This window comes from Urocitellus parryii, chromosome 12 (genome assembly GCF_045843805.1).
Source record: "Urocitellus parryii isolate mUroPar1 chromosome 12, mUroPar1.hap1, whole genome shotgun sequence".
NCBI classification, from domain to species: domain Eukaryota; kingdom Metazoa; phylum Chordata; class Mammalia; order Rodentia; family Sciuridae; genus Urocitellus; species Urocitellus parryii.
In genome coordinates, this window is record NC_135542.1 from 31,932,180 (window position 1) to 31,958,738 (window position 26,559).

At 51.5% G+C, this 26,559-nt stretch overlaps 2 protein-coding genes across 4 annotated transcripts in view; one reads left to right on the forward strand and one right to left on the reverse strand.

Moving 5' to 3' along the window:
* Window positions 1-14,473: 14,473 nt before the first annotated feature.
* On the reverse strand, window positions 14,474-21,303 carry Tmem18 (transmembrane protein 18). Of its 3 annotated transcripts, XM_026412860.2 has the most exons (6): window positions 21,180-21,303; window positions 20,006-20,126; window positions 17,579-17,633; window positions 16,901-16,994; window positions 16,724-16,817; window positions 14,474-16,297 (listed from the first exon to the last, which is right to left on the reverse strand). In XM_026412860.2, exons 1-5 carry the CDS (start codon window positions 21,234-21,236, stop codon window positions 16,725-16,727), a joined length of 420 nt encoding a protein of 139 aa, XP_026268645.1. In that variant the 5' UTR covers window positions 21,237-21,303; the 3' UTR covers window positions 14,474-16,297; window position 16,724. The 3 variants fall into 3 exon arrangements, with proteins under 3 accessions (XP_026268645.1, XP_026268647.1, XP_026268646.1); XM_026412862.2 differs by lacking the exon at window positions 14,474-16,297 and having other exon boundaries at window positions 16,590-16,817; window positions 20,006-20,123; XM_026412861.2 differs by lacking the exon at window positions 14,474-16,297 and having other exon boundaries at window positions 16,590-16,817.
* A 42-nt stretch (window positions 21,304-21,345) lies between these two features.
* The window catches only part of Tpo (thyroid peroxidase), a 53,943-nt gene continuing 48,729 nt past the window's right edge, over window positions 21,346-26,559 (forward strand). The window contains exon 1 of the mRNA XM_077791732.1: window positions 21,346-21,526. Coding sequence (XP_077647858.1) covers window positions 21,346-21,526 — 181 coding nt within the window. The remainder of the gene's footprint in view (window positions 21,527-26,559) is intronic.

Sequence of the window (26,559 nt, forward strand, 5' to 3'; positions counted from 1 at the left end):
GATTGAGCCGGGCAGGTGAGCAGCCCCACGTTTCCAGAACTGGCATTCCCACCCCAAGAATCAGGCTTCCTCTGTCTGCAGAGAACTGAGGGCCCCTGCCCAACCTCCAGGGCTCCAGGTCACCTGGACAGTTTCAGTCCTAAAAACCTGAGTCTCCAGATCACCTGTAGACTCATCCCTCATGAACAGCAAACTCAGCTCAGACCCGTTGTTTAGAGGATTCTTCTCCAGGGGAACTGTGTGGCCCAGCAGAATGAAACCCCTGTGTATCTCTTCATAGGGGAAAACCCACATCTGGCACAAGAGAAAACAGAGTCTGCTGAGCTGGGCCAGGAGCTGCAGCCAGGTAGTTGCTGGCAGCGAGCTGGTGGAGCAGCTTCCTGCTAAATCCCAGCACATCCAAGCCGGAGCGAGCCCAGAGGAGGCTTCGCGTTTGCTGACCAAGCAGGCGGTGCCGTGCCCACTTCCTGCAACCTCTTGCCCACATTCGAGCAGTAATATTTCAAAGTGACTCTGAAAGGCATCATTACTGAATTAAGTGGAACACACCTGTGCATGATCCAAGCATCACGCACCTTGGCTTTCGATCTGGAGCTCTCAGAAACCACATGCTTGTTACAGCCATCAAAAGCAGTGTCGTTTGGATTCCGGAAACATGGGCTTTGTGCCAAGCACATCTGTGCTGGTGGATAAAAAACCAGTTTCTCCACCTCTCCTGCCACCTGCTCGCTGGCAGGGCCTTGGGAATTCGCAGTCGGCAGGAACCTCACTGCTGCAGTCACCCAGCAGGCCCCGTGCAGACCTGAAGAATTCCTCGAGGAAAGCCGGAAGGTGGCTCTAATTCTCAGAACTCAGATGCTGCCTTAGATGTCCTGGGGAAGGTGCAGACATGACACCAGTCACAGATCTAAAATAACAGTGGTGCTTTGTCCATTATCTGATTTTATGTGTGTGATCCAATTCCTTCCTTTACAAAAATGACCATCTGGTGAAACACTCATGAGAGGTCCCAAGTCATGATCACACAGACTGCCATCTTTTAAGCAGTGCCAGAATGCCAGACCTCACAGAAGACACGCTTTCCACGACGGTCCCCAACTTCTGCAGTGGCCCTGTGGCTGGGGACAGCCGAGAGATGCAGACAGGTTGACTATTTTACCCAAATTAAGAGAAAGTACAGAGTGTAGATGCAGTTATGTCAGCAAACCCAGGCCCGCTCTCCCGCCCTCCAGGCTCCACCCAGTGCTGGTGCCGGCCAGTTGCCGACACCAGGCATCACCAAGGCAGGCCTCATCCACAATACACAATGTCCCCCCCACGTGGTGGGGACAGTGGCCCCTGACTGCTGGTGGGTACATCTGCAAGGGCCAGGGATCCAGACAGCAGCCACTCTGTCGGATGGGATGTAGTGAGGCTGGAGGGAGCTGCAGGACCTGTAGGGTACATGTCACATGAGGAACATAACCTCTGTTTTTCAGAGCCACCAGGTCAGGCGGTTGTCACCACAGAATGACAATGTGTTTCCACAGGGAAGCAAGCAGGTGCTGAGCACTGAGGGGTAGCGGGATAGGGCAATGGGAGAGGAGTGACCCCAGGGCAGTGGCAGGAGGCCAATGCTGTGTCCCTCAAAAGTCAAGGTGACTTAGAGAGAGACTTTCCCCAAAGGCACAGGGAGAAGACAGTCCCTCTGAGGATGATTAGACTGCTCAGAATGGGCAAGTCACCAAAAGCTCAGTCCTTGTCCCCAACACCAATGCAATGATAGGAATGGTTTTGAGAAAAAGAAGCTTTTTTCCTTTCCTCACCCAGGAAAGCACTGGGGATCCCTTCCCAGAGCTGGTGATGCTGCCCATCAGGGAGACAGGAGCTTTAAAGAAGCCATCAGAGGCTGCATCCCACGTGCTCTGTCCAGAGTTGATTCACTGGTCACTTTGCAGAGAGTGGTTCCTGAGATCTTCTGGTGCCATCCCCGAATCTGATTTACTTGGTTCCTGTGGTGGGTGTGCTCAAGGACAGAAAACTGCCTAGGAGGGGAAGAAAGGTGACTGTTTCCCCAGGATCAGGGAGGAAGAGGGCGAGAAGAAGAGGAAGAAACATGTCCACTTTAAAACTAGTCGCAGCAGCAGAGCAGCAAGGGTTAATTCCAATCCTAAAGTGGAGCCCTGTCACAGCAGAGTTCTGCCCCAGAGAGGAGGCCAGGGAGCGCAAGCCCGGGCAGCTGCAGGCCCCCAGGCTCTCTGGCTGGCTCCTGCCCTGGGCAGCTCCGGGCATGACGGGCGTGGTGCAGAGAGCAGTGAAGATGTGGCGCACACCTGGTGCTCCAGGAACGCCAAGATGTACCCCGCACGTTTGCCTGCGCTGCTTATCGCCGAACCTCGTCTCTCAAGCTTCCATTATCTGGTTTGTGTGATGCCAAATAATGGGAAACGTATTAAGTATTCAAAATATTCTGTTTACGAGGGCGAATGCAATGAAATTGATAGCAGTTGCTATTCCGAAATCTGGGAAAGTGATTTTCTGGAATGGATTCTAAAATATTTTACCAACTCAGGGGGTGGGTGTTGTCCGCCTGATTGCCGATAAAGCAAGGGTCAATTACAGAGCCGCAGGAGTCTAAATCAATGCCACATGGCAGCATGCTCAGGCAGCTCAGCGCGAATCTGTCTCTAAGAGGACTCGACGTTGGGCCCAGGGTCTGTCTGGGAGGCTGGGGGTGGGGGAGGCCAGCTGGAGAGTACAGAGTTATGACCGGCTTATGTTCCCACTGTGGGGCTTCAGTAGGACAAGGGAGCTCAGACCCCAGGAGGAAGCCTGCATCTACCCTCTGGACCCCTCAGCCTGGCCTCTAGCCCCAGGACAGCACTGTGACCCCAGGCTGGCCCCTTCCCGCCCTGGCTCACAAGTTCAGTGGGCAGTGCTGAGCCCATGTGATGAGAGACCCACAGCTTCTGAGAATCTGGGGATAGCCAGGGGCAGTGGCTTCCCAGGGCCCCGGGACCCCTCCGCAGCCTGTGGCCTAGGCTCCTGGTGCTCCACCTGTGGCACCATCCACATCAGAGTCCCCACCTCTCAGACTGGGCTATGATCACCTTCATACCCTCTGGGTCCACACTAACAGCCATATCATCAAACCCAAGGTCACGAGAGGTGGATCAAGTCTCTCTGGGTTATTTGCACATGGTAAAGAAAAGAGGATTTCACCCACAAGTATCCACAGCCTGGCCAAGAGGGAAGAGCTGTTCAGGGCAGAGGCACAGAGCCATGGCCAGGGTGGTAAGGCCAGTGGAGTGAGGAGAGTCGCAGGAGGAGTGGGGGAGGCGAGGCTCGGAGGTGCCCTGAGAAGGCGCCCCAGGGTCCAGACCACCAAGGGGGCAAGGCCCAAAGCTTCCCCAGGGGAAGAACATGCCCTGGAGAGGAAGTGGGCAGGAGATGCTGGAGCTCTCAGGGAGGAGGCCAAGCTCACGTGGCCCAGTGAGTGGCCCTGGGTTCACCCAGAGTGGGAGCAGGCCCATCCGAGGAACAGCTGCCATGCCCAGTGGGAACAGGTCCTGGAATCAAGGGCCAGAGTGAAGCCCTCCGCGGCTCCTGCACACCGCCTGAAGATGCCCAGCCTCGGCAGCCTTGACCTCCCTGCTGCTGACAGGGAACCCAGAGGCCAGCACCAGACGCTTCCGCCCAATGTGTTTGGCAGATATCAGAGGTGGGCAGGGTATGAGGCTGCAGCCAGCCATTTCTGTTTCCTGGTTTTCTTTTCTCAAGCCTCCTGAGACCATTTCTCAGACAGAGCAGACTGTGCTCTCCAGTGAGCAGGAACACACCTACCATGTGCGCTGAGACTTTGTAACTTCCAGGATTATTCGGATGATGAACTTTGATGATGACTTGTGACAAAGGCCCATGAAGGGCATGAGCTCAAACTTCTCAAGGGCCTGAACTGCACCCTTCCTGGGCCCTACACTGCCTGCCCCGGCACCCTACGTCCACCCGCCCTCCTCACTGTTTCCCCTGCGTGTGGCCTCCACAGACATCAAGCTGGGGGTGGTGCATCTTGACTTTCTTGGGGGAGCAACCCCCACCGTCCAGAGCCCCCTGTGGAGTGTGGTCCCAGCTGGTCCACCGAGGCTGGGTGTTAGTTGCTGGCGCTCGAAGGTAGAACTGATTTCCAGGTGGCAGGAGGTGCTGCTCAAACCCCAACACGGCAGCACAGACGCCGCGGGAGACCTGAGCCACAACAGCACTGGCAATCTCGCCAAACCTCCATGTCCTGATGGAACTGTGTCTTCTCCCCTTAAAGCTGCGGTTAGGGCTGTCACCATGCTTAAATCACCCGGCATCACACGTGAATGCCCCCACCAGTCACGACCATCTTAGTGTAGTTACTGTGACAAAGCAGCCAGCCCAGCCCTGTTTCATTTATTACTTCTGAAGGTGGATCTTGGGGCGCTTCCAAGGTGCACATGCATTTCCCTTTAGCTCTGGTCATTCCTCTCTCCATCGGCCCTTGCCGTGAGCCTGGGTTCCCTGGCATGCCAGAAGCCGATCACACGACGGCTTCTCTCATTTCTAGAACAGTGAGACCCAGGCTTTGTGTGCTGGAGTTTCCCCTGAATTCCCAGTTTCTACCAACTCATAACTCAGGACCAGAGCCTCGAACTTGAAACAGAACCTCGCAGTGACACCGTCCTCCCAGGAGCCGCCCACACCTCAGCCCGCGGCTGCTTCAGGTCCGCGTGGGCTTCCCCCCACCTTGGGTCATCTGAGGGGTCCACACTAACACCTCCCGAACATGAGCTAAGCTTTGAAGTGAAAACCACCTCGGAAACAAAAACGTTCATTGTGCGGCACTGGTTCAGAGGAGCGGCTGCCTCCTGCCCTCCGGGCAGATCCTTCTCCGCCTCCCACTCTCCCTTCCTCCCTTTCCCCCTTCCCCTCTCTCCACTGACAGGCCAAAGCAAAACCTTCCTTCCTCAAGCTCCTTTTACTCCATCCCACGTCCCCCTGGGCCCCGTGGCCACGTCCCCCCACGTCCCTACCTTGCCCACAGGAGGGGGCGAGGTAGGTCTATGGCCACAAGGGAGCCGAGGCTGAGCAGTCTGCAGAGGATCCAGCCCTGGCCTCCTGGACCTCGCAGCTCACTGGTAGCTTGTGGGCCACCCCGTCCTTCTTACACTCCCAGGCCTGCTCCTTCCTGCGAATTGCCTACGTTTCAGATCCTCACCCCTGAACGTTCAGAACATGTCACTGCTGTGCTGTCTCAGTCAACACTCACAGCAAGCCTGGTGCTCAGGCCAGATCCCCTGAGCCCTTGTGAGACATGGGCATGGACATTACCCTGGCTCTGATGTTTCCACTTGGCTGAGAAATGCCAAGAAACGGAGAAGAAAAGGGAGGGAGGGAGGATGAGAGGAGAGGAGAGGGGTTGAGAACAGGGTAGCACCATCCCCAGGCACCTGCGTTAGTGCTCTGGACACAGTGAGCAGGGTGTGCACAACCACGCGTGCCCTTAGTGTGTGTGTGTGTGTGAGAGAGACAGAGAGAGAAAGTGAGAGACAGAAACAGAAAGTGAGAGAAAGTGACAGAGAAAAGTGAGAGAGAGAGAGAGAGAGAGAGAGAGAGAGACTCTGGTAGTCCATTCTCAGAATACAGTATTTGGCCTTAATTGGGGCGTAAGATCCCATTACAGCCATCTAACCATCGCCCCCTGCCTTTTGCGGTACCCATTTTAAGATCAGCCAATCGTACAGACTGTAACCCAGATCTCCCCCCTCAGGGCAAGGGGTGGTGCTGCTCTGGGGTAAAGCAGGGCTGCCCGCCGGGGGCCTGCCAGCCAGGTTCAGCAGCACGCCTTCTGCAGAGACGAAGATTGCCTTGCCAGCTGCTTCTGAGCACGTGCCGACTCCTGGCCGCACCTGCTATCTCTCACCATGACGGCACCTGATGTGCTGCTCCACATATTACCTGAGGGGTCATGGGGACTCCCTCCTTTCAGGAGATGTGTCCTGCTGCCTTGCTGTGGTGGCCTCAGAGCAGGGAAGGAAACTGTGAACCTGTGGCTAATGATGGACCCGAAATTCAAAGTAGATCAGCAACACGGGGAGGGGCCCAAGCAAGCCCTGTGGAACCAGGGAATACCTGGCGAGAGCCAACGCAGGCCACCAGGTCACACCTGGCTTGCACCGACGTAGGCGACCAGGTAACTCCATGCATGTACCCACACAGGCCACCAGGTAACGCCCAGTGTGGACTAACGCAGGCAAATCTATGCTGAAGAAAGAAGCATATCCTTGGTTTTCAGGACGTCCTGAGGTTGTGTGAGTGTGACTCAGACTCTGTTCAGAAACACAAGACCACTCCCAGGAGAGCGGGATGGGAGCAGGGGGCCCACATATAAAGACACCTCAAATTAGGGGAAGTGGGTACACAGGGGAAACTCAACCACAAAAAAATGGGGAATACAAATTCTAGACCCAGGAAGAGGGAAGGTCAATGGAAAGATCCTTGTAGGTATTTTGCAAGCAGGGGAAATGGATTGTAGTGATGATGATAGTGAATCTGCCCACGAGGGATGAGTAGCCTCTGGAACCTTTGATTTCAGCATCCGCCATGGCTGCAGACCCTTCCTGATGCTCCCAGGTGCACAGATCCCTTTCATGTCTGGGTCATACTGTAAGAATCTGTGACAAGCTCTATTTTAATTTCTAAATGGTTAAATCTGATAGTTCTTTTGTTGCCTCCTCCTGTAGGAATTTATGCCTGGTAAAGAACCATCAAATCCTTATTTCCTGTTTTATGTACACATTTGTACATACCTGCACACTGTAAGTCCTCTCCACATACTTGCTGTGTATATCATGGACATGGCATCAAAATTGGCTTAAATAAATGAGTACTCATAAATTTAATGAATGGATCAAAATGCCTTTCAGTTCATGTGACTTAAAAAAAAAAAACTTTTAACAAAAAGAGTCAATAGTAATTGGTAAGAGTAAAGATGCTTTGAAATTACCAACGCACACATTTTTCTAGGTGGCCAGCCAGTCAGTGTTGGTTTCTATGATATGTTTTAAGTGCAATGTCCATTGCTTCTAAGGATTCTTCTTTGGCAGAAATAACTGACTTAAAGTATTAACTAGACTTGTTTGATACTTTGGTTTTCATGAGTATCCTAAGTTAGAAAATGAGTGAATTAGTTTTAACATAAATGGGATTAATCTTTATAAGTGTGTAAGAGGAGACATCTAATTAATTTGCAAAGTTAAAATATCAAAACATCAACTAAGTATATAGTCAAGTTCTCTTGGTTTCTTGGATTCCATAATGTAATATGTATTGGGGTCTATTAAGTGTGTTTTTACAAATTGGTAATTAACATAAAGTTTTAAGATTGCTTATTTCTGGGTCTTAACCAAAAAGCATGGTTACTAAGGGTTAAAATTCAAACAGATATAATCCTATGTATGTACAAAAAGTTTCAGCTGTTTTCTGATTAAAGTACTATAAAGACTAAAGTCTTTCATTTTATTAAAAAGCAGTGAGATCTGTTTGAATGAGAGAAGACATCTTGTTGTGAGGGGGAACCTAACAGAGGGTTTTCTCCCACTTGGGTGTACTAGTGTGGGGACGTTGGGCTTCTGGATAAAGGCATTGATTAGAGTCCATGCTGAACAGAACTAGGAGAACTGTTGGGCTGATGGCTGGCATCTGTGTTGCCCAGGCACCAGGAAGGCATGGAGGCCACTGGCTTGGCCCCTGACTCTCTAACAGACCATGCCTGTTAGTCCTTCAGTCTGAACTTTTCTGTAACCTCCCCTTGGGTCTAACCCCACTTCCATTTTCCTTCCATTCTGGGACAAAGGAATTGGCTGGAATGTTTAACCTCACAGGGTGGCCTTTAAATTGTGGGTGAAAAACCTTAATTGGGGCTCATTACCCTGAGTGCCTGATGATTACCCTGTCTTATTCAGGGTAAAAACTGCCAGTCACAAGGACATATCACTGGGTTATAGTTAGATTATAACCTGGGGGGGGGGCAAACGGTCTTCCCTTTCAAGATCTAGCAGGATGCTCCAATTGCCCAGGGGACACTTCTGGGTGTAATGTTGTCTGTTGCCCACAGAGATAAAACACAGGGCCTCCTGGAATCCCCATACATGCATGCATCTGTGTCCTGGCCATGCTGATTTCTGTATAGAAGGGCTCTGCCTCTCACCTACTCCATGTTAGGATGGCTCCAAAGGAGGCCAGAATTAAGTACATTCAAAGTTATGCTCAAAAGTTTCATTTTTGTTGTAAGGCTTACTGTGATCTCTAAAATAAACCAGGGATATAATATAAAACTAAATAAGGGTTTGGGTAAATTTAAAAAGTTGCAAAAGGGTTTTTAAAAGAAGTAAAATTCATAAAGGATCTTATATGTGATTGAGTTGATAAATTTACGGGTCTTTGTAGAGGTAAACAGATACCAAAGATATATTAGTGTTATTATAGAAATTTTTTCTTGATTCAAAGCTCTTACACTAAAAGTGTTTTGGGTCTTGTTAATTTCATTTTGTATTTTCCATATATAACTTTATAACTGTTGTCAGTGTTTTGCAGTAGTACTGCTTCTAATAAAACAGACTGCGTTAACTTGAGATAATCAGCACCACCTACAGGACAGACAGAATATGAAGCTGACTTCCACTACTAATACTGATCCCAATTAAATGGAAGGGGTGACTGTAAGATCATAGACACTGGAGATTAAAACCCAGTACTCCTATTTCAAGACTGGTGAAACTGGTCTTGAAACTTGGAGACCAAATTTAAGGAAGTAAAAGGACCAAGGAAAAAGCAGCCAATATTTTGGCCCTTGCCCTCTAAGGTCAACAAGAACCAGGGGATGATAGGACCTCTCTTTGGGCCCTGAAACTCTGGTGAGTCATCCAATCTCCTGAACAGGGGTATTGAGAGGACCCTAGAAAACAGGAAGTCAATCAGCACACATTCTGCAAAGAGGAAGGTTAGTAGAGAGGAAAATGTCCCTGATGCTTCCAAGGGAAGCCACTGTGGTCAGCAAGACCCTGACCCATCCTGGCATATGGCACAATTGATGGAGGAAAAGGTAAAGGAGTTAGGAGGCTTCTCACAAGTTCCCAAGAGTGATCCCAGACAAATGCCAGCTAACTCTAACAACAGATCTTAAAAAACAACAAAGGTCGATTTTGACCACCTTGGTCTTAAATACTTGGCAGGAGAATATAACCAAAGCACACCTTACACAAACAATTCAAAGATAAGACAATGGTTCTTTTATCAGAGATGTACATTTGTCAGTCTTCCCAAAAGTAAAACTGTGAGGTTATAAAGGAAGGGCTTTATACAGAAGTGCCTGATAATATGGCAGAAAGCTCTGTCAGAGTCACAAGTCTGTTCTGAGTCACCTTGAGATCTATCTGTGTTACTTTTTTTCTGGTACAATTATTATGAACTGCTGCTCAGACTCCTCTTCTGGAGTTCACAATTCATCACTGCCAGCCTGGTGACTTGGTTTTCATCAAGACCTGAAAGAAGACAAGCTTCACACTGAGTTGGAAAGGACCTTACCAAGTGCTCCCAATCACCGAACTGCTAAAAAAGGGTGGCCTCATTACCACCGGTGATTTGCACCTCAAAAAGTTAACATATCCAGGATAGATGGCAATACCTAAGAGTATGGGAACAAAAATGAAAATGAGACCAAAAAGGATAAAAAGAAAAAGGAGGGACTTGTGAGAAACAGAAAGTCTGGTGGTGCTTTTCAGAACACAGTATTTAGCCTTAACTGGGATAAGATCCAATTGCAGCCACTTTTAACTACAGCCCTTCCCTTTGCCCAGCCCAGCTTAAAATTAGCTAACCATGCAGATATGGCCCTGAGTGCCAGAGCAAGGACTGCCCACCCAGGTGCACAGCAGCCAGGTTCTGTAGCCCGCCAGTCTGCAGAACTAAAATTTGCCTTGCAGAGCTGCTTCCAAGTGCTCCTCAGTCAGAAGCAGTTCTGAGAACAGAAACAGCAGCCTCGACAGCACTCTGGTGCCCCCTGGTGGTTGCTGGAGTGTGCTTCCCCAGGCAAGGCAGCCTGGGCTAGGCCAGCCCTGGGAGAGCACAGGGCTCAGCATGGACTCTACCTCTAGCTGGGAAACAGGTTTGTACAGGACAAGGCTGGCCGGTACATGACGCCTGCACCCTGCCTTGCTGTGCTGTCTGCTCATGTCTCTTCCCTGGGTGGGCCAGAGCCAGGAGCACAGGGCTCCAGTGGTCCTGTAGGACAGTGGCTGCCAGCTGGGCCGCAGTGTGTGTGCTTGCAGCCTAGGGAGGTCTGAGTCTTGCCGCCTGTTTGGTTCCCACAGTGGCCTTATCTTACTGGACAAGTACAGTGTCCTTATACACCTTTTCATAGGGGAAGCTGAAGCCCAGGGGATTTCAGGGATTTGGTCCATGTTAAATTTCTAGAGTTTCTAGCAAGGGCAAAACCAACTCTCCAATCAGACATCACTTTCCTATGTTCACATATGACTACACGACCAGTGTAACTCCACATCACTACAACCACCAGAGTGGAAGTTATACTCCATGTATGTATAACAGTCAAAATACACTCTACTGTCATGTGTATCTAAACAGAAGAACAAAAAACTCTCTAGCTCAAAGACACCTTTACACCAGCATCTCGTTTCCCATGTAACATTTCCTTTGTCACTCCTCTGAGCAAACCTTTGGGAACACTAGGAAGTGGAACTGACATCCTCTCCCCATGCAGCTTCAGGAATACTGCAAAGGCCACTGTACTAGGTGCCAGGCCCCTGCAGGTTCCTGGTGTCTGAGGCCACAGAAGCACCTGCAGAGTGTCAGACACTGTGTGCTTCCCAGGAGCTCTTGGTTTCTGTGAACACATTTTTATAATTACAACGTGCTAACAGGTAGAATTCCTCCAACTTGCAGCTCTTACGCTGGGAAATCAGTCAACTGCACATCTACTTTAATTTGCCACCAAAGTCAAGTGGCCTCCTTGTCAGAAGGGTCTTCAAACCTCCCTGGAGGAAAGTAAACAAAGTCCTTCTGCCTGTCTAGCAGCAAAAACCCGATCCTGGTCCTCTCTGCTTCCGGTTCCTCACCTGGTCAGGGCACAGGTTCCAGGGCATCAGCAGCCTTGTCACTGAGTAGGGAGCTAGTCACAAGGGAGCCCAAGCCCAGACAAGGCGACGGTTCTGCTGAACAAAGAGACCATACTCACCAGCACACACCCAGCTGTTTCAGGATGCAGATGCTCATGATACTGTGCACCAAGTGTTTCCAGAGGTGCCTGGAGAAGCTTTTGCATTGTCAGAACACAAACTGTCTAAAATTCACCACCTGAGGTAATAATGATCTCAGGAGACCTACAGAGAACTTGAGAGCAGGAGCCTTGCTGGTTGGCTTTGTGGATGGGCTAACAGTCTTGTTCAGCTGCCTGGGAGGAGAAAGCTCCATTCCAGATGCTCAAACCCTCCTGCCCTGCTTCAGGAGCCGGGAGCTGGGTGAAGGGGTGACAATGTGTCTGGCCCTAATGCAAGCCTGTGCCACACGTGACCTGAGCACTGCTACAAGTGCAGGGATTGGCTGGTGGCACAGGGCTGGGTCCTTACTTCCCCTGCTGCCAGCACTAGTGCCAGCGGGTTCCTTGCCAGCTGAGGAGGAGCCACAGCTCGGCCCCATAGGCGTCAACCCTGACTGGAGAGCATGTGCTGTTCATCATTCTGAAACTTTTCACCCAAGGCCAAAACAAAACTGCAGGCTGGAATTATATTTGCATGTACTGTGAATTTTGATACATAAAATTAGAAACATATATCTTTAAAAGCATATACTGTAATACAAAGAATAAAGTACATGAACAGCCTATTCACAAAAGTGCAAAAGGCCAATAACAATTTGAAAAAATGTTAAATAACCCTCACTGGCAACTGAGGATATGCAAAGCAGTGAGGTGAGACTCTGTCCCTCACTCAGCAAAGCACTTTTCCAAGTTGCTCGGTAGCACAGGCAAAGCCCAGAAATCGTGCAGGGCTGATGTGGGACCGTGCTTCCTGACAAGTGACTTAGCCATATTTCCATATTTATCAACTGCCAGCAAGTAGCTATTTTTCAATTCCCTTCATGTGCAGGAAAGGTAAAGGATGCCTCTCAGGCTGCACATGTTCCTGCTGCCCAGTAGTAACCAGTGAGAAACGCAGAGTCTCCAGTATCAGCAGCTGCTGCAGGAAGTTGGACTGGCACCTGGTCTGGTTATCTGCCATGCCAGACAGGACGTCACACAGTGAAACATCTTCATGATCAAAGGACTGAGCAGTCACTTCAGAGAAGACAGACCTTCAGGGAAAGTGGTGCTTAGTCTTGACAAATGACCACTTGCCCCATTCCCCACATGCCCTATGTCATACAAGCATAAAGAATTCCCAGGCCAGCTGGGATAAAGACGCAGAGCCCTAAGTCCACATTCCAACAGTGTCAGGGCAGGGAGTGAAGCTGAGGCTAGTGGCACACAGCAGTGCTCCCAGATGATAACCCTTGCATGACTGGGACGAGGACTGAATCCTGGCTGGCAGGGAAGGACCATGACAGAAAACAACACAGGCAGGCCATCTGTGGCCCACTGCCACCTGGGGGCATGTGGGTGCAGGAGGGGAGGTTCCACCTAGTCCTTCTGCCTCTGGGGACAGATATGCAAAGTGTTACCCCAGTCCCAACACAGGAGCACCCAAGGCCAACTTGGTCTGTCCCTCAACGGGGGCTGGCACTGGAGCAGAGGCAACTGCAGACAGCCAGATCAAGACCAAGGGGAAAAAGTAAAAGCACACAAATAAAACCCAGGCCCACATAAAACAGGCATCTGATATTAGGAGACTCGCAGGAAAAGGCTGGAGCAAATTCCTTAAGAATCCCACTTCTAGAGGACCCTGGACTCACGGGGTCAGTGCTAGATTCAGGAAAAAGAAAAGTGAGATGATCAACACAGAGCAAATCAATGCACGCTGGGCTGCTCTGCCCCAGCCGAGGCAGACCTTCACAAGCACTCAGTGGAAGGAGTGCAGGCCCCGCGGAGGATGGAGGGCGAGTGCAGGTAGACAGCTGTGGAAGGAATGCTTTCAGAGCTCAAGAAACCGAGTCTTCTCCAAGGTAAAGGCTAATGTTGTGCAGGGCCACCAGCTGCCCCCCAGGTCTGTATGCCTCCATGTCTCTCCTCTAAGGATATGGTTGAAACACCACTGCCCTATTAATATCAGGACCTGCCAACACTCAGGCCTGCCTGCACCAGCCCTGCTCATGCCCGGGGCTCCCTGCACTCTGCTGTTTCTTTCATGACACTCCTAAGACCCAGCATGCAGTTGGTCCTCTGGACCCCTTGCTTCTACATCCTTGCAGTCCACCAACTGCATCACAAATATTTTGTAAAAAGTGGGGTGACTGAATACGTACATTTTTATTACCTCCTGAACAATACAGTGTAAGACATGTTTATTCTGCATTTACATTGTATTGGAAATTATAATCAACCTAGACGTGATTTAACACACAGGAGGATGTGCCTGGGTCTGTGCCACTACCACTCTTTTTGGTAACCTGACAATTTTGGTGTTCACAGGTCCAGGGACCACTGCCCAGTGGACCACAAGGCAAGACTAGATGCACGATCCACATTCTTTTCTATTCTGTCTCCCTCCGCTGCATCATGAGTACAGTCAAGCAGTCACCGGCACTCAGGAGGTCACCGGCACTCAGGAGGTCACCGGGGATGACCTGCCGGTCACAGGAGTACTTCAATGAACAGGCCAGGCCATACACTCCCTCCCATGTGAGGACCTCAACACAAACATGCAGAGGCTCTGGCGGGCCACACCCCCTGCAGCTGCTCAGCACACCCACAGGAGCCCTCTGGAAGGACTCAGAGGTTGGTCCTGGTCTTGCCCTGCCACTGAAAGCCACCCGTGACAGCCTGAATCCTGAGTGCCCTTCCAGGGACCCCAGTGACTTACACATGTTCTGTATAACGTACAAGAGAATGGCCCACCAGAAGCCTGGAGGAGGAAGCCTGAAGACCTCCCAAAGCAAGGACCTGGGGAAGTGGGGCTGTCAGGCACCGCAGCGACCTCCAGCATCTGACTCAAGACCAAGGAGGCACCCCATGCTGCGCCTCCAGCACACCTGTGAGCACTTTTACTTCCCATGTAGATGTCTTGTGAAGGAAAGGAGCACCTCAGATTCCCTCTACCTTCTCAGTTCCTTAACAGTGCAGGCCAGGCACTTCCTTCTAATCTGAAGCACCCATCTCTAAGCCTGAGTTCATGTCCTTCTGGGGAGTTGACAAATTTCTGGGTGAGTAAAAGTCACGGCCAGGTGCTGAGGAGCCCACCCTGTAGTGGGGATCCTGTCCTAAGCTCAGAATCAAAACAAACACTCTCTGGGGTAAACATACTATGTACTATCAAAGGTTTTATTGCATATCAATCAATAAACTTACAGTGTCACAGGCTTGGAGTATGCAGAATGTTCTTTTTTCTGCTTTGTTCATAAACACATGGTAAAAGCACTTCCTAACTTAAGCGGAGGAGCAGGGGCCCCTGAGCCTTCCATTCTCACAGCATGGATGAGTGGGGCTCACACCCCACACCTTGTTTTAAAACTGGAGCCCAGCACTTCAGGCATATGGGCAAGTGCCTGTCCCGCACCACAACCCCCACTGGAACCCTGCATATGCCCACACAAGTTTTATGAATTACTCAGTGTTGATGATTTTGGCTTGCAGAATTTTCTCTAACAAGAAGAAAAGATATGAAGATAGTTGCTAGCAATGCAATTTCCAGCCACTAAAACAGGAGCCTCACTAAAAAGTTCATTTTTGTGAAACCCGGAGCCCACATCAGGGTCACATGTGGGCTGCACCAAGATACAGAGCTAACAGTACTATCACACACCTTTATCCAGGGAGGCTGGACTCAGTTGGGCAGGCCCAGATGCACATGGACCAACAGACAGACAGGGTCTACCACCTTGCTGGTGCATTTCAGCTGGGCATGAGCTCAGACACCGTCCTCAGACATGTCCTCTCCAGCAATTTCCTGACCTGCTTCCCATGGCTGGCCCTGGAGAGCCACACATGCCTGCCCTGAGCTCCTGCAGTCAAATATAGCAGCCCACACTTCATTTTCCATGAAACCTCCTTGTGGGGTGGGAACTTGAGTGAAGCCCGTGTCACTAAACACCCTGCAGTAACTGGGATGTGTACCGTCAGACGTGCCACACAACCTCACAGGTGATGTCGACTTGAGATTGGACTTGCTTAAGATCAGGTTTCTCAGACACCTCTGTGTTCACTCTACAAGCTGAACAATCCCAGAGGGACTGGGAAGAGCTACAGGCAAAGAGCTCCAGGGGCCTAGCTGAGGATTCTATCTGCTCACATCTACCTCCTGTTGACTCAGTCTAGCTTCTTCACTAAGAGCTTAACACCATGTAAAAACTTAAAACTCACATATCTGGATTTCTAGACAATTTTTCAATCTGACAAACTGTCAATTTTTAACCTTCTAAATTTGGACAGTTTTTTTCTTTCTGAAATTTGAAAAGTGTTTCACAGCACCATACCCCAGACAGGCAGCCTGAAGGTGCTCAAGCAGGATAAGACTCAGGGAGGGAACAAGGGACCTGCCCCGTCCAGGTTGGGTGGAGCCCACTAGACTTCCAGTGAATGTTCCTCTATCTGTAATTCTGCACTCAGAACAAAATAAAGGGTTCATTTAACATATTCTTTTCCATGTAGTCCCGACTTCACGCTTCCCTTCACATGAGAATCTTGAGCAAAAGTATTTTCAGTGAGGTGGCCCCATGTTGATTTCAGAAAGCCTAACCTCATGGGATCCAGCCGCTGCACTGAGATGTGCCCAGCTGGTGGTTTCAGAGGGCCTGGGCTCAGGGGACTGGTCATTACATGATGTGCCCAGCTGGTGGTTTCAGAGGGCCTGGGCTCAGGGGACTGGTCATTACATGATGTGCCCAGCTGGTGGTTTCAGAGGGCCTGGGCTCAGGGGACTGGTCATTACATGATATGCCCAGCTGGTGGTTTCAGAGGGCCTGGGCTCAGGGGACTGGTTGGTACGTTAGATATGTTCCATCTTTGCCAGACCTGCTTCAAAGGCCTCAGGCTGAGAAGACGGGGGGCCAGCACTCTGTACAGTCCTCTGGGAGGCCACAGTCTATCCTTGCAGGAGTTCAGCAGCATTTAGGCTCCACCCACTTCCACCTACAGTGACAAGCAAAAGTGTTACCAAACTGTCACAAGTCCTTTGGGGGCAAAACTGCCTTCAGTTAAGAGCCATCCCGTGGAGCACAAGACACAGGGGGACAGCCAGGTGATGGGCCTGTGTGCAGGACAGCACTACCACTCGGGGTTCAGATTCCATACCAAGCAGACACTCTGTAACTGACTATGGAGTCCTGGAGAGAGGCACAGGGCCCTCCTGGGGCTCAGCCAGAGACCAGGCATGCTAAGGGTGGACCCAGGCTCAACAAACACACAGGGGTACAATCCGTGCTAATTTGAGAAACAACTTTAGTGTGTGCTCCAGCACTGGGCCTCCAGAGGGAGCACGGTTTTCCCCAAGCCAGCTGAGGGCACCTGGGCCCCACTGCACAGAACCCCCTGGCAGACGAAGCGAACGGGCACGACCTCACTCCTCCTTCCTCCGCTGCTTCTCTTTTCTTTTCTCTTGCAAGTTCTTCAGGTCAGTCATCACGTTCAAAGTCTTGCGTACCCACAAAATCTACAACAATCATTTTAGGACATATTCAGAACTGGGAAAAAGGCCTGAAGAAAACCAGGACTTAAAAGTCTAAAGCTACATACCACAATGATCATGGCGTTGAGCAGCAGCGGTGCTGAGAACACGACAGAAATGAACATCCCCCTGGAGTCAAAATACTGGTATTTTGAAAACAACCTGTTTAAAAAAAACAAAAAACAAAAAACAGCAAATAACTTGGCATCGCCACAGGGCTCTTTATGGGAGATGATGATGGGGGAAAAGAGCCAAAAGATACTTCAAGGCTCAAAAATCTGCCCACCAGAAGTTCCGGGCTGGCTGCAGGCAGGGCACCACTGCAGGTCTGCTAGTGACCTCAAGTCCTGGAGCTACGCAGCAGCAGCCTCGGTGCTCTGCACCAATGACAGGCCTGGCTTCACAGCCAGCCTCTGCTCTTAAGGACCGCTGAGCTGGGAACGCCCTGCGCTGAGACTTGCAGCCTCCTTAGGAGGCTCCTGCAGGACCCATCTTTTTTCAATTCTGTAACTGAAATTAAAGTAGCCCATGAATTTCCCTCACTGTTATTAAGGATCAACCAACAGGTACAGTGGCATGGTTCAGTCACCAAAGGTAACGCGGTTCGTGAAACATTTAACCAGCTGCTTCTCAGGGTGTGGCGCACTCCTGCTTCCTGCTGTCTTCCATAAGTCTGACGCTCACAGGGAGTGCTGCGTGTGAACAGCACGGTGGCTGACTCCTGAAAAGTCAGGAGCCGACTTTACCTCCAGTTCATTGCGGCCACTTCATTGATGTACTCAGCACAATAGACCAGGACCACTGAAAAGACAGAAATCACGTTAGAATGGAGATGGCCAGGGTCAGCACATCGCTCTTTACACCAGGACACTGACACAATGAAGAGAAATGCAATTTCTGTTTTGGCTACAATTAAATTGTGAATGTAGAACATGCTTCCTGACCGAAGGTGTCGGTGGGCTGGATGGGACCCGTGGGACTGCTGGAGGCCCAGGCTGGAGTGCCCAGTGCCCACTACGAGGCACAGCTATGCTGAGATTCCAGCCACAGGTGGCTCCTGGACACCCTGCAGTGGGATCATAAGCAAGACTCCACACCTGGTGCCTAAACTGCTTCCCTGCCTCATGAGGTTCAGGCCGTCCAGGTGAGACTGCTATGATACATCCCTACCTTCAAGGAGCCAGGTGGTGCAGCCATGGGGGCTGCTGACCGGGGGCTGCATGGCCTCTCAGCCCTCCAGCCTCCCAAAGACCATGGCATTCCTGGAGCACAGAGCACAACTGTCCAGGCCTCCTGCTAGTGTAGGGTGAGGCCTGTGTCCACGCAGGCCAGAGAGAGAGTGTGTGAGGGACTAGAGCAAACTCAGCAACTCCAAGCCTTCACTGTCAGCCAAACCTTTTTGAACCAAATCGGACAGTGGGTTAGCCCAGGGCTATCTACCTCCTCAATACCTGCCTGACAGGTAGACCCATGAAGGCAAACAGAATGCAGAGCCAGAGAGGCCAAGAGCTGGCTAGGAGCCTGGCCTCCTCCCTGCTGATGATGCACTGCACAACTAGGGGAGTCTCTCAATCTCAGTGTGTTTCATCTGTAAGAAGGTGGCAAATAATACCCAACCCTTAGTAGGGCAGCTTAGGAATCTAATGAGTCAGAGGACATGAAGAGCACATGGAACAATGTGACCATAGTCACATCCCAACCCCACACTGTTCATAAGTTTCAAACTGCTCCATGGGTTAGCTCTCCTAGGAGGCTGCCCTTCTTCAAGGCACCTGCTGTACGAACTTCCCACCTTGCCCTCTGCAGGGAGCTCCCCTGGCCCCCTGCCTGGCTCTGCCACCTCTTCCTACCCTGACCTCTCCTGGGAGCTCCCCTGGCCCCCTGCCTGGCTCCTGCCACCTCAGTCTGGCATCACACACCTTCCTATGCTCTGGCCTTTCCCATCAGAAGCTCCGCATGGTGGTAACAGTGCAATGAGGCCTGTGAGTATGTGCTGAAGGAGTTGTCCTCTGGGAAGTTCCATTAAGACAGGAGGCTATTTTGTTCCCCACTGTATCCCTGCCCTTCCTTAGGGCTTGACCTGGTAGAAGCTCTCCCGTGGAGAACTGGACCTAACAACACGGATCACCTAGATTTTTACAGACCCACTTTTCTGTAATGCAAGCTCTGACCGTTTCACTCCAGTCTTCCTAAGGCAACCTGGTGTTTGAGCTTCTCTCAAAGTAGCTGATATGTTTTAATTACTTAACAGAATCTTCACTATCTTTTGGGAGCAGGGGTGGTACAGGTGATTGAACTCAGGGGACCTTGACCACTGAGGCACATCCCCAGGCTTTTTTGAGACAGGGTCTCGCTGAGTTGCTTAGTGTCTCACTTTTGTTGTGGCTGGTTTTGAACTTGCAATCCTCCTGCCTCAGTCTCCCAAGCTGCTGGGATTACAGGCGTGTGCCACTGGGCCCAGCTCTTTGCTGTCTTTCTAATGTCTACAAAATCAGGGCCTGGTCAGGCTCAGAGGCTCTCCCCCACAGTGTTAGCCAGAACCCCTTATGCCTCAGAGGGGGCATCAGAATGCTCAGCCCTGCAGGATATAGTTTCTCTGACCTCTGATCCATACTCCCTACCCAACTCCAGCCCTCTAGACTGGAATCTGTCTTCCTTCCCTCATTTGGATGCTCACGCCCTCTCGCCTGGGCCAGCTGGCTGCTCTTCATCTTTTCTTACTCCACCTTACCTGCTCTTCCCACCCTGTACCATGATTTTGCTTGCTCCATGAAATTTTTGTCAATCTTTTCATGAAGCTACATCCCTTCTCTAAATTCCTTAGCCCTTAATTTTAAAACTCATCTAGGCAATATAATTTCAACACATAAACTTTCCTTCTTAGTTTACATCCTTTCTCCAGAGCAAGCAGTGCAGGACTGAGCCCAAGCAGGGAAATGTCTGCTTTAAAAATAGCCAGATTTCATTACACTTAAGAAGTCTTTGTAACCATCGGAATTCAGCACCCTCCTGGCACAGGGGAGGTGCTCCAAAGGTTCCTCTCAAATTCACACAGAATGACTCTTGGAAGTTATGGGAGGGACTGTAAAAATATTTACATATTTTGGAGATGGCATGCTGGCATCAGGTCGCATGGCCATCAGAGCACAGGGATTTTGTTCTGTTCTGCTCACCGAGACACAGGAAATGGCCAATCTGTAGTCGGTACCTCTGGGATGAGAAGCAAGTGAGAAGCAGGCACAGCACGTGGAAGACAGCCAGCCCCACCAGCCAGGGCTCACTCCAGTCTGTCTGCTGTGAGGATACGGCGAGTCAGGCAGGGCAGGCTCAGCCCAGGATACAGCTTTCTCAGGGGCCCCGAGCACACAGTCAGCCCTCATGGGAAGGTGGGAGCAGGAAAAGGAAAGGGAGAGAAGTAGGAATCCTCTCCACTGCAACCACACCAAAGAGTTTTTAAAGACTTTATAGTCTGAGCACACAACACAGAGGGCATCACCAACCTGCCTGTTTGGGTGGTTGAATAAAGCAGTATTTTAAAGTTGGGTAAAATCTAAGCAATGAACACACCCCGAGGTGACAAGGAGGTTAAGCAACTTCAAGGTGATGCACTTGGTTAATACAAATAGAAACTAGGACTGTGGAAGTCCCTTGGACTACTGCCTTAGCACCAATGCCTTGGAAGCCTGGGCCACCTAACCCCAATGACCTGATCTTCCCACCCTTTCTGCCATACGCCCAGCGCTCCTGGTCTCCACCACCAGGCTGGGAGCCTTCTGAGCCTGGACCCCAACCCCCAGGCCCAGCTCCCAGTACAGGATGCTGAGGCCTTCCTGTACCCCTCCTGGGTGAGGCAATCCCTGCTCCCAGGACCCTCAAGGACAGCTCTAAGTGTCCACACTGCTCTCAGGTAGGGGGTGAACACCCCTGACTTTTGGGTATTAGAACACAGAGCAGCCTGTCCATAGCCTGGCAGGGAAGGAATCTCTCCCTGCCCAGGCCCCAAACCCGGGGCCACACCAGGAGCCAGAGACCCAGAGAGGCAGCCTGAGAGCAGCGCAGGAGGGAACCCAACCTGCAGCGCAGGCCCTCGCCCGGGACCCAGCCCCGCCCCACGACTACAATCCCGCCCAGGTCCAGCCCCACGGGCAGAGCCACGCCCCGTGACCGCGGTCCGGCCCAGGCCCCGCCTACCGCCACCAAGCCCCGCCTACCGCCACCAAGCCCCGCCCGCAAGGCCAAGCCCCGCCCTCGCAGCGCGGTCCACGCCTCCCTCCCGCGAACCCGGGGGCGGGGGGGCAACCCGACCGCGCCCACACCGGTTCCTGCACCTCGGCGGCCGACTGTTACCGTGATCACCGCGGGGATGCTGACGGGGAAGGCGCTGACTGAGAAGGCCGACGGCATGGTGCCCGCAAGGCCCGCCCTCGCCACAGCCGCCGAGCCGTTTCGCCCCGCCCGGCTCCCCAGGAGGGACGCGCACTGTAGTCTCGCGAGATCGCCGCTGGTCGCGAGAATGGTCGTCTCGCGATACTGCCCCGCCCTCCGGGCCCCTATCTCGCGGTCTGGTGCGGTCGTACTGGTGGTGGTGCTCTGCCTGCGCTTCCGGGGGTTGCTCCCCGACCCCGCGGTCGGGCGGCTAGGGCTCCCCGCGGGCCGGGACCTGTCCAGCCCTGGGACCTGGAGAGCTCGGGTTGGTACCCGTAGCTTAGGGACATCCAGACCTTGGGAACTCACTCCGTTGTTAAGGGGCCGGGCGGGGGACAGCTAACTGGGACGCGCGCAGGTGCAGCAGATGAACTGAACTGCCTGTGACCACCGAGGACCCAGGCCCTGCTGGTGCTCGTCCTACGCGGCTCACGCACAGCGCCTTCGGTCCAGTCTCTCACCGTGGTGTGCAGTCCAGGCGGCCACAGTCCTGGGTGGACAGTCTCCTCCCACCCCTCAGCTGGGTAAGGAGGTAAAATGATGAAGATGGTGGGAACCCGAGGTTAAGAGAATAATTCTCTTAAATGAGCCCACTTTGCTGACCGCCCCCCCCCATACTTTCTTTGCTAAAAATCAGTCTGCCTGCAGCCCCGCATGGCCCGAGTGCACAGGATGTCACGTTCCGTAGCAAAGGTCAGGCAGTCAGTGTAGGTGATGAATGATGGGGGTCGAAAGAGGATGAGGTCTGGTTATCAAACAGAAGACAAGGTGTTGTTGACCTCTACAATCTAATTGTGCTCTGGGCACTCTGGGTTGCAAACACTTGACCCCCTTATCCTTGCTCTAAGGTATGTACAAGGAAAAGAAAGAGAAGACAATACTTAAAAAAGGATTCTAGGGTCTATAAAAGAGCAACACACCTCTCTGGCAGGCACCCAGCTTTGGGGCCACTTCTGTCGCTATCACTTTCTTAAATAAACTTGCCTTCTATGCCTGCCTCAGTGTTTCGCTAGTATTTAATCTTCAGCACCAGGGAACAAGGATCCATTCCGTATCTGCAAGACCTGTATCCGCTGTACCCATCTAACTGCCTCCCCCCTTACAGGCAATACCCAGACTCATGCTGTGGCCACCCTTGCTCCTTGTGGGCATTGGGATTGAGTGCCTTGTCCTTGTTCCTCTAAGGAACATGCTTCCCAGACATTAAGTGGAGCGGTGTCTCTCCCACTACACACCATCGGCCAGCCTGAACTGGGCCACCACTCACCAAGTGTTCCATCAAGCATGAGGGTGTCCATGTGGCTATGATCTTGTCTCTGAGTTCTAAAAGGTTTCTGCAAGCCACTGGTTCCCAATAGTCCTCCCTGCCCCTTGGCAGCAGGAAGTGCACCATGGTACCCTGACTCTGAGCGATGGAGCTGGTGACCCTGGTGCACTGGCACCTGGGAGATGGTTGGCACATCTTGTGGAGGGTTTACAGGACCTGTAGCTTACCTGTGCTTCCTCAGGGATTTGTGTCCCGTGGATCAGTTCAGAGGAGGCATGGATCCCACCACGTCCAGACCTGGCTCTCCACATCTTGGCTCAGGACTCTAGTTCCAGCAGTGCCCGGGGGGTGCTGCCCAGAGGCTTCAGCCCAAACACAAATGTTGTGCAAATGTTGTGTGATCCTGTTGTGCATGGCAGATCACTGAGGGCCAGGCTCCAGTGCCTCAGAGCCTGGCAGGGATGACCCTCTGCCCAGACCCACAACACTGTGTGGTTCTTCATTCCCTTTGAACTTTCAGGCTTAGCAGCAGCACCAACCAGAACATCAAGTCCACCTGCTGGGATCCTGACCTGGGCAGACTCTGGATTCCTGGTTCCGTTCACCTTGCCTCTGGCTGTGTGATCTTGGCCTGACCTGAACTTTAGGTCTTGCAGATTCTGCAGTGCAGCTAGCAATAACACATTTGAGAGTTGTGCTCATTCTATTCAGCTTTCTGTAGGAGAAACAAAACAGGCTTGCACAACTTCACTGACCAGGTAGGGGCTCCTGGAAAAATGACAGCCTTCTCTTCTGTTGGCTGACCACCACCTTCCTGCAGCTCTGACCCCTGCCACCTGCTCTGGTCCTCCCCCTTGCTGCTGCCTTGTCTTCTTTTTTCTACTCCTGGGCCTGCTTGTAGCTGAAACATTCAGCAACAGTATCCCTCCACCAGATCCTCAGCTGTTTGTCCTTATACAGAGGAGATGGGAAGGATGGCTCCCATCCATGGTTTCTCAAGAGGGGGCAGGGTGGGGGGGTGGATCATGACACACACACCCACCTTTCCAGTTCCCTTCTGCCTTTGTCATTTCTCAGGGATTGTGTCATTTTTTACTTTCTGTGGTCCTGCCACAGTGACTGTCCCCCGTCCCCCGTAATCTGAGCGCTGCTTCCTTTCTGTGATACCCCCACCTCACTCTTAGGCACAGTGTTGTCTTGGCTCAGACTCATACCCAGTTCCCTAAACCACAGAAAACGATCCAGAAATATAATTTTGTATGTTGATCTGCTGTGCTGCATTAAACACCAGGTGGGCATGCTGGCCTTACCACTGCAACGGACCAGGTGGACCACCTCCACCTGGCCCCTCTGGCCCAGCCTCGAGGTTAACGCAGGGCCTAGAGAGAGATACTGGTCCGGGAGGAGAGCCTCGAGGGTGTGCTGGGCCAGGCAACAGGGCTACCCTGCTCTTTGGCCTGGCGCTCGGTGGCCGTACCTGCCACCTAATAGGCTGTCCCCCTCAGCCTCCCTGATGTTTGAGAAGCGGGGAATTAATTCATATGTTTATAGTTCCAGAAGTGAAAGATTTTAGTTTACACCCAGTAAATTTTTCAGGAATTGGGAATAGACCAATCTGTTATTTTCTACTCTCTTTGCATAAATTGACTTTAGAAAACTAGTAGTTTTTAGAAGTGCTTGTGAAAATCTATAATTATGGATAACAAAATGTTTACAGAGGAAATCTAAGGAATGAATTCTCACACCTTCGCCTTAGGTTCTCAGTCCCAAGTTCAGGATGTTTTCCTGCCTGAGTGCTTCTGGAGGAGATCAGGAAGCAGTTGCCTTAGTCAAGTTTGTTCTGTTCTGGTCTCCTCAGGTGCATTCTTGTGGCCCTAGCACTTCCAACAGGTGTGTGGAAGAACACGGGGGTGACTCGTGAAGAGGTGGACAGCTTGCTCATGCAGCAGAACGAGGCTCCTCCAACCCCCTTTCTGGGACTGCACCCAAGCCGCTGTCACTGGAACTCCCTTCATTAGAAGGGAAGGCGGGTGGGAGAAGCCCTTGCAGCTACTGTCTTCACCCAGGGAGCCCTGGTGTGATGGGGCGGGGTTTTCCAGAACATATGTGAGAGGCCGGTGCCGGCATGTGCACTGGGGACGGAAGCCATGTGCTCGGCCCCAGGGAGTTTCTGCAGAAACCCTTCAAGCCTACCTTCCTCCAGCAGGCAATGAGCCCAATTGTGCTTGGCATCTGGAGATTTTTCTCTTTGCTTGATTGTGTTGTCCCAAAGCAGATGAAGCGCTTGAGGTGCTTGGAGAGTGGGGTACACCAGTGTGGTGTGGGGTACTTTCTGCATTTCTAGCAGGAAAACCTTGAGAAGCCAGCACCCAGCCCACGAGCTCTGTTGGTGCTGGGCCTGAACTCCTCGGTGAATGTTAGCCTCCACCTCCCACTCTGGACCTTCTGAGAGATCCCCTATGTGTCCATTTCCTCTCGGACACATTCCAGTTGTATTAAGGTCCACACATTTCCCAGGATAGCCAGCAGGTTGACACTGCGGAGACATTTGTCCCTATCCCTCATAGGAGGCTGCTTGCTGAAGAGTGGGCCTCACTGGAAGGCTGGGTCACCTCAGAGTACCTGCTGGGGAGCACAGCCTTCATTAAATGTGGCTTCCACCTGCAACAGCAGCTTGAGTGTGAGAGGAGGCTCCCAGCTGTGCGAGCAGGGCCCTTCTGCAGAGAGTGGAAATCCTCAGGGGCACATTGGAGGAGGAGGACAGCATTGGCTGCAGGCTCCCGGGAATGGGAGGAAGAAAGATGAAAGTGTCCCGTGAGCACAGGAAATGAGTGTTGAGCTGCAGTGGCCTGGAGCTCCCACCAGCTCCTCAGAGGACGCCCAGGTGGAAGCCCACACCACCACCAGGTGGAAGCCCACACACCTGGACACATCTCCTTGGCCACACGTTCCAGGCTGGGAAGCACAGCCTTCCCAGACAGAGACTGGGATGAGTCATCATTCCCGATTTCTCTTCAGTGGCCAGCGTATTCTGTTCTGTATCGCAACTAGTGACAGACTGTCTCACTGTCTCCAAGGAATTCAAATTAAACTTTTCTGCAGCAACAATGGAAATGAAATATTTCAATAAATAAAAGTAGCAAATTCATCAAGGTGACATCCAACCAACAAAATTGTAGGTTACTGTCTTATATATTCTTTATTTTATTGATGTGGTACCAAGGATTGAACCCAGTGCCTTTACAGGTGCTAGGCAAGCGCTCTGCCACTGAGCCACAGCCCTAGCCCATTAAATATCAAAGAACCACGAAGATGTCTTTTTCTCTAATAATTGTAAATTTATCCATTGAAACGTAACTCAAAACTTAAACTCCACCTCTCAGGGCTGTGGTAGGGCTGCAGGCCTGTGGCACCCACCCCCACCCCTTTCCCGGGTGCTCTGCTCACAGCACGGAAGCTGGGCATTTCATAGTGGGGTTGACAGCTTTACTGAGTGCATAACTGAAAGTTTATTTTATATTTGAAAATGAAAAAGAAGTTCATGTAATTTGGTTAGGGACCTCTTTGTGGTCACCTGTCTTTTTTTGTTATTGTTTGTTTGTTTTTGGTTTTGGTGCCAGGGATTAAACTCAGGGGCACTCGACCACTGAGCCATATCCCCAGCCCTCTTTTGTATTTTATTTAGAGACAGGGTCTCACTGAGTTGCTTAGTGTCTTCCCGTTGCTGAGGCTGGCTTTGAACTTGCAATTCTCCTATCTCAGCCTCCCAAGCCTCTGGGATGACAGGCGTGTGCCACCGCACCCTGCTACCTGTCCTGGTCCCAAACATAATGATTCATGCTCCCTAAGTTTTTCCAATCAGTTGACCTTGATTATCTTCTTCACAGAGTTGGCGAGTGCTTGGAGAAATTGCTTGCTATTCAGGTTTGAATTTCACGGGAGTTCTGTCATACCGAATCAGTTCATCCAGTGTGGCGTCAGGGTAAATGAAGGCCTTCATTATGTTTGGGATTTAATGTGGACAAGATGTCTTCA

What these genes read in the sequence shown, in the direction of transcription:
- Tmem18 (XM_026412860.2), bottom strand. Translation starts at nt 21,236, where the DNA reads ATGCCGTCGGCCTTCTCAGTCAGCGCCTTCCCCGTCAGCATCCCCGCG. An exon ending in GTGGCCGCAATGAACTGGAG is followed by an intron (nt 16,995 to 17,578) that starts GTAAAGTCGGCT and finishes TTTTTTAAACAG; the next exon opens with GTTGTTTTCAAAATACCAGT. An exon ending in TCAACGCCATGATCATTGTG is followed by an intron (nt 16,818 to 16,900) that starts GTATGTAGCTTT and finishes TGATTGTTGTAG; the next exon opens with ATTTTGTGGGTACGCAAGAC.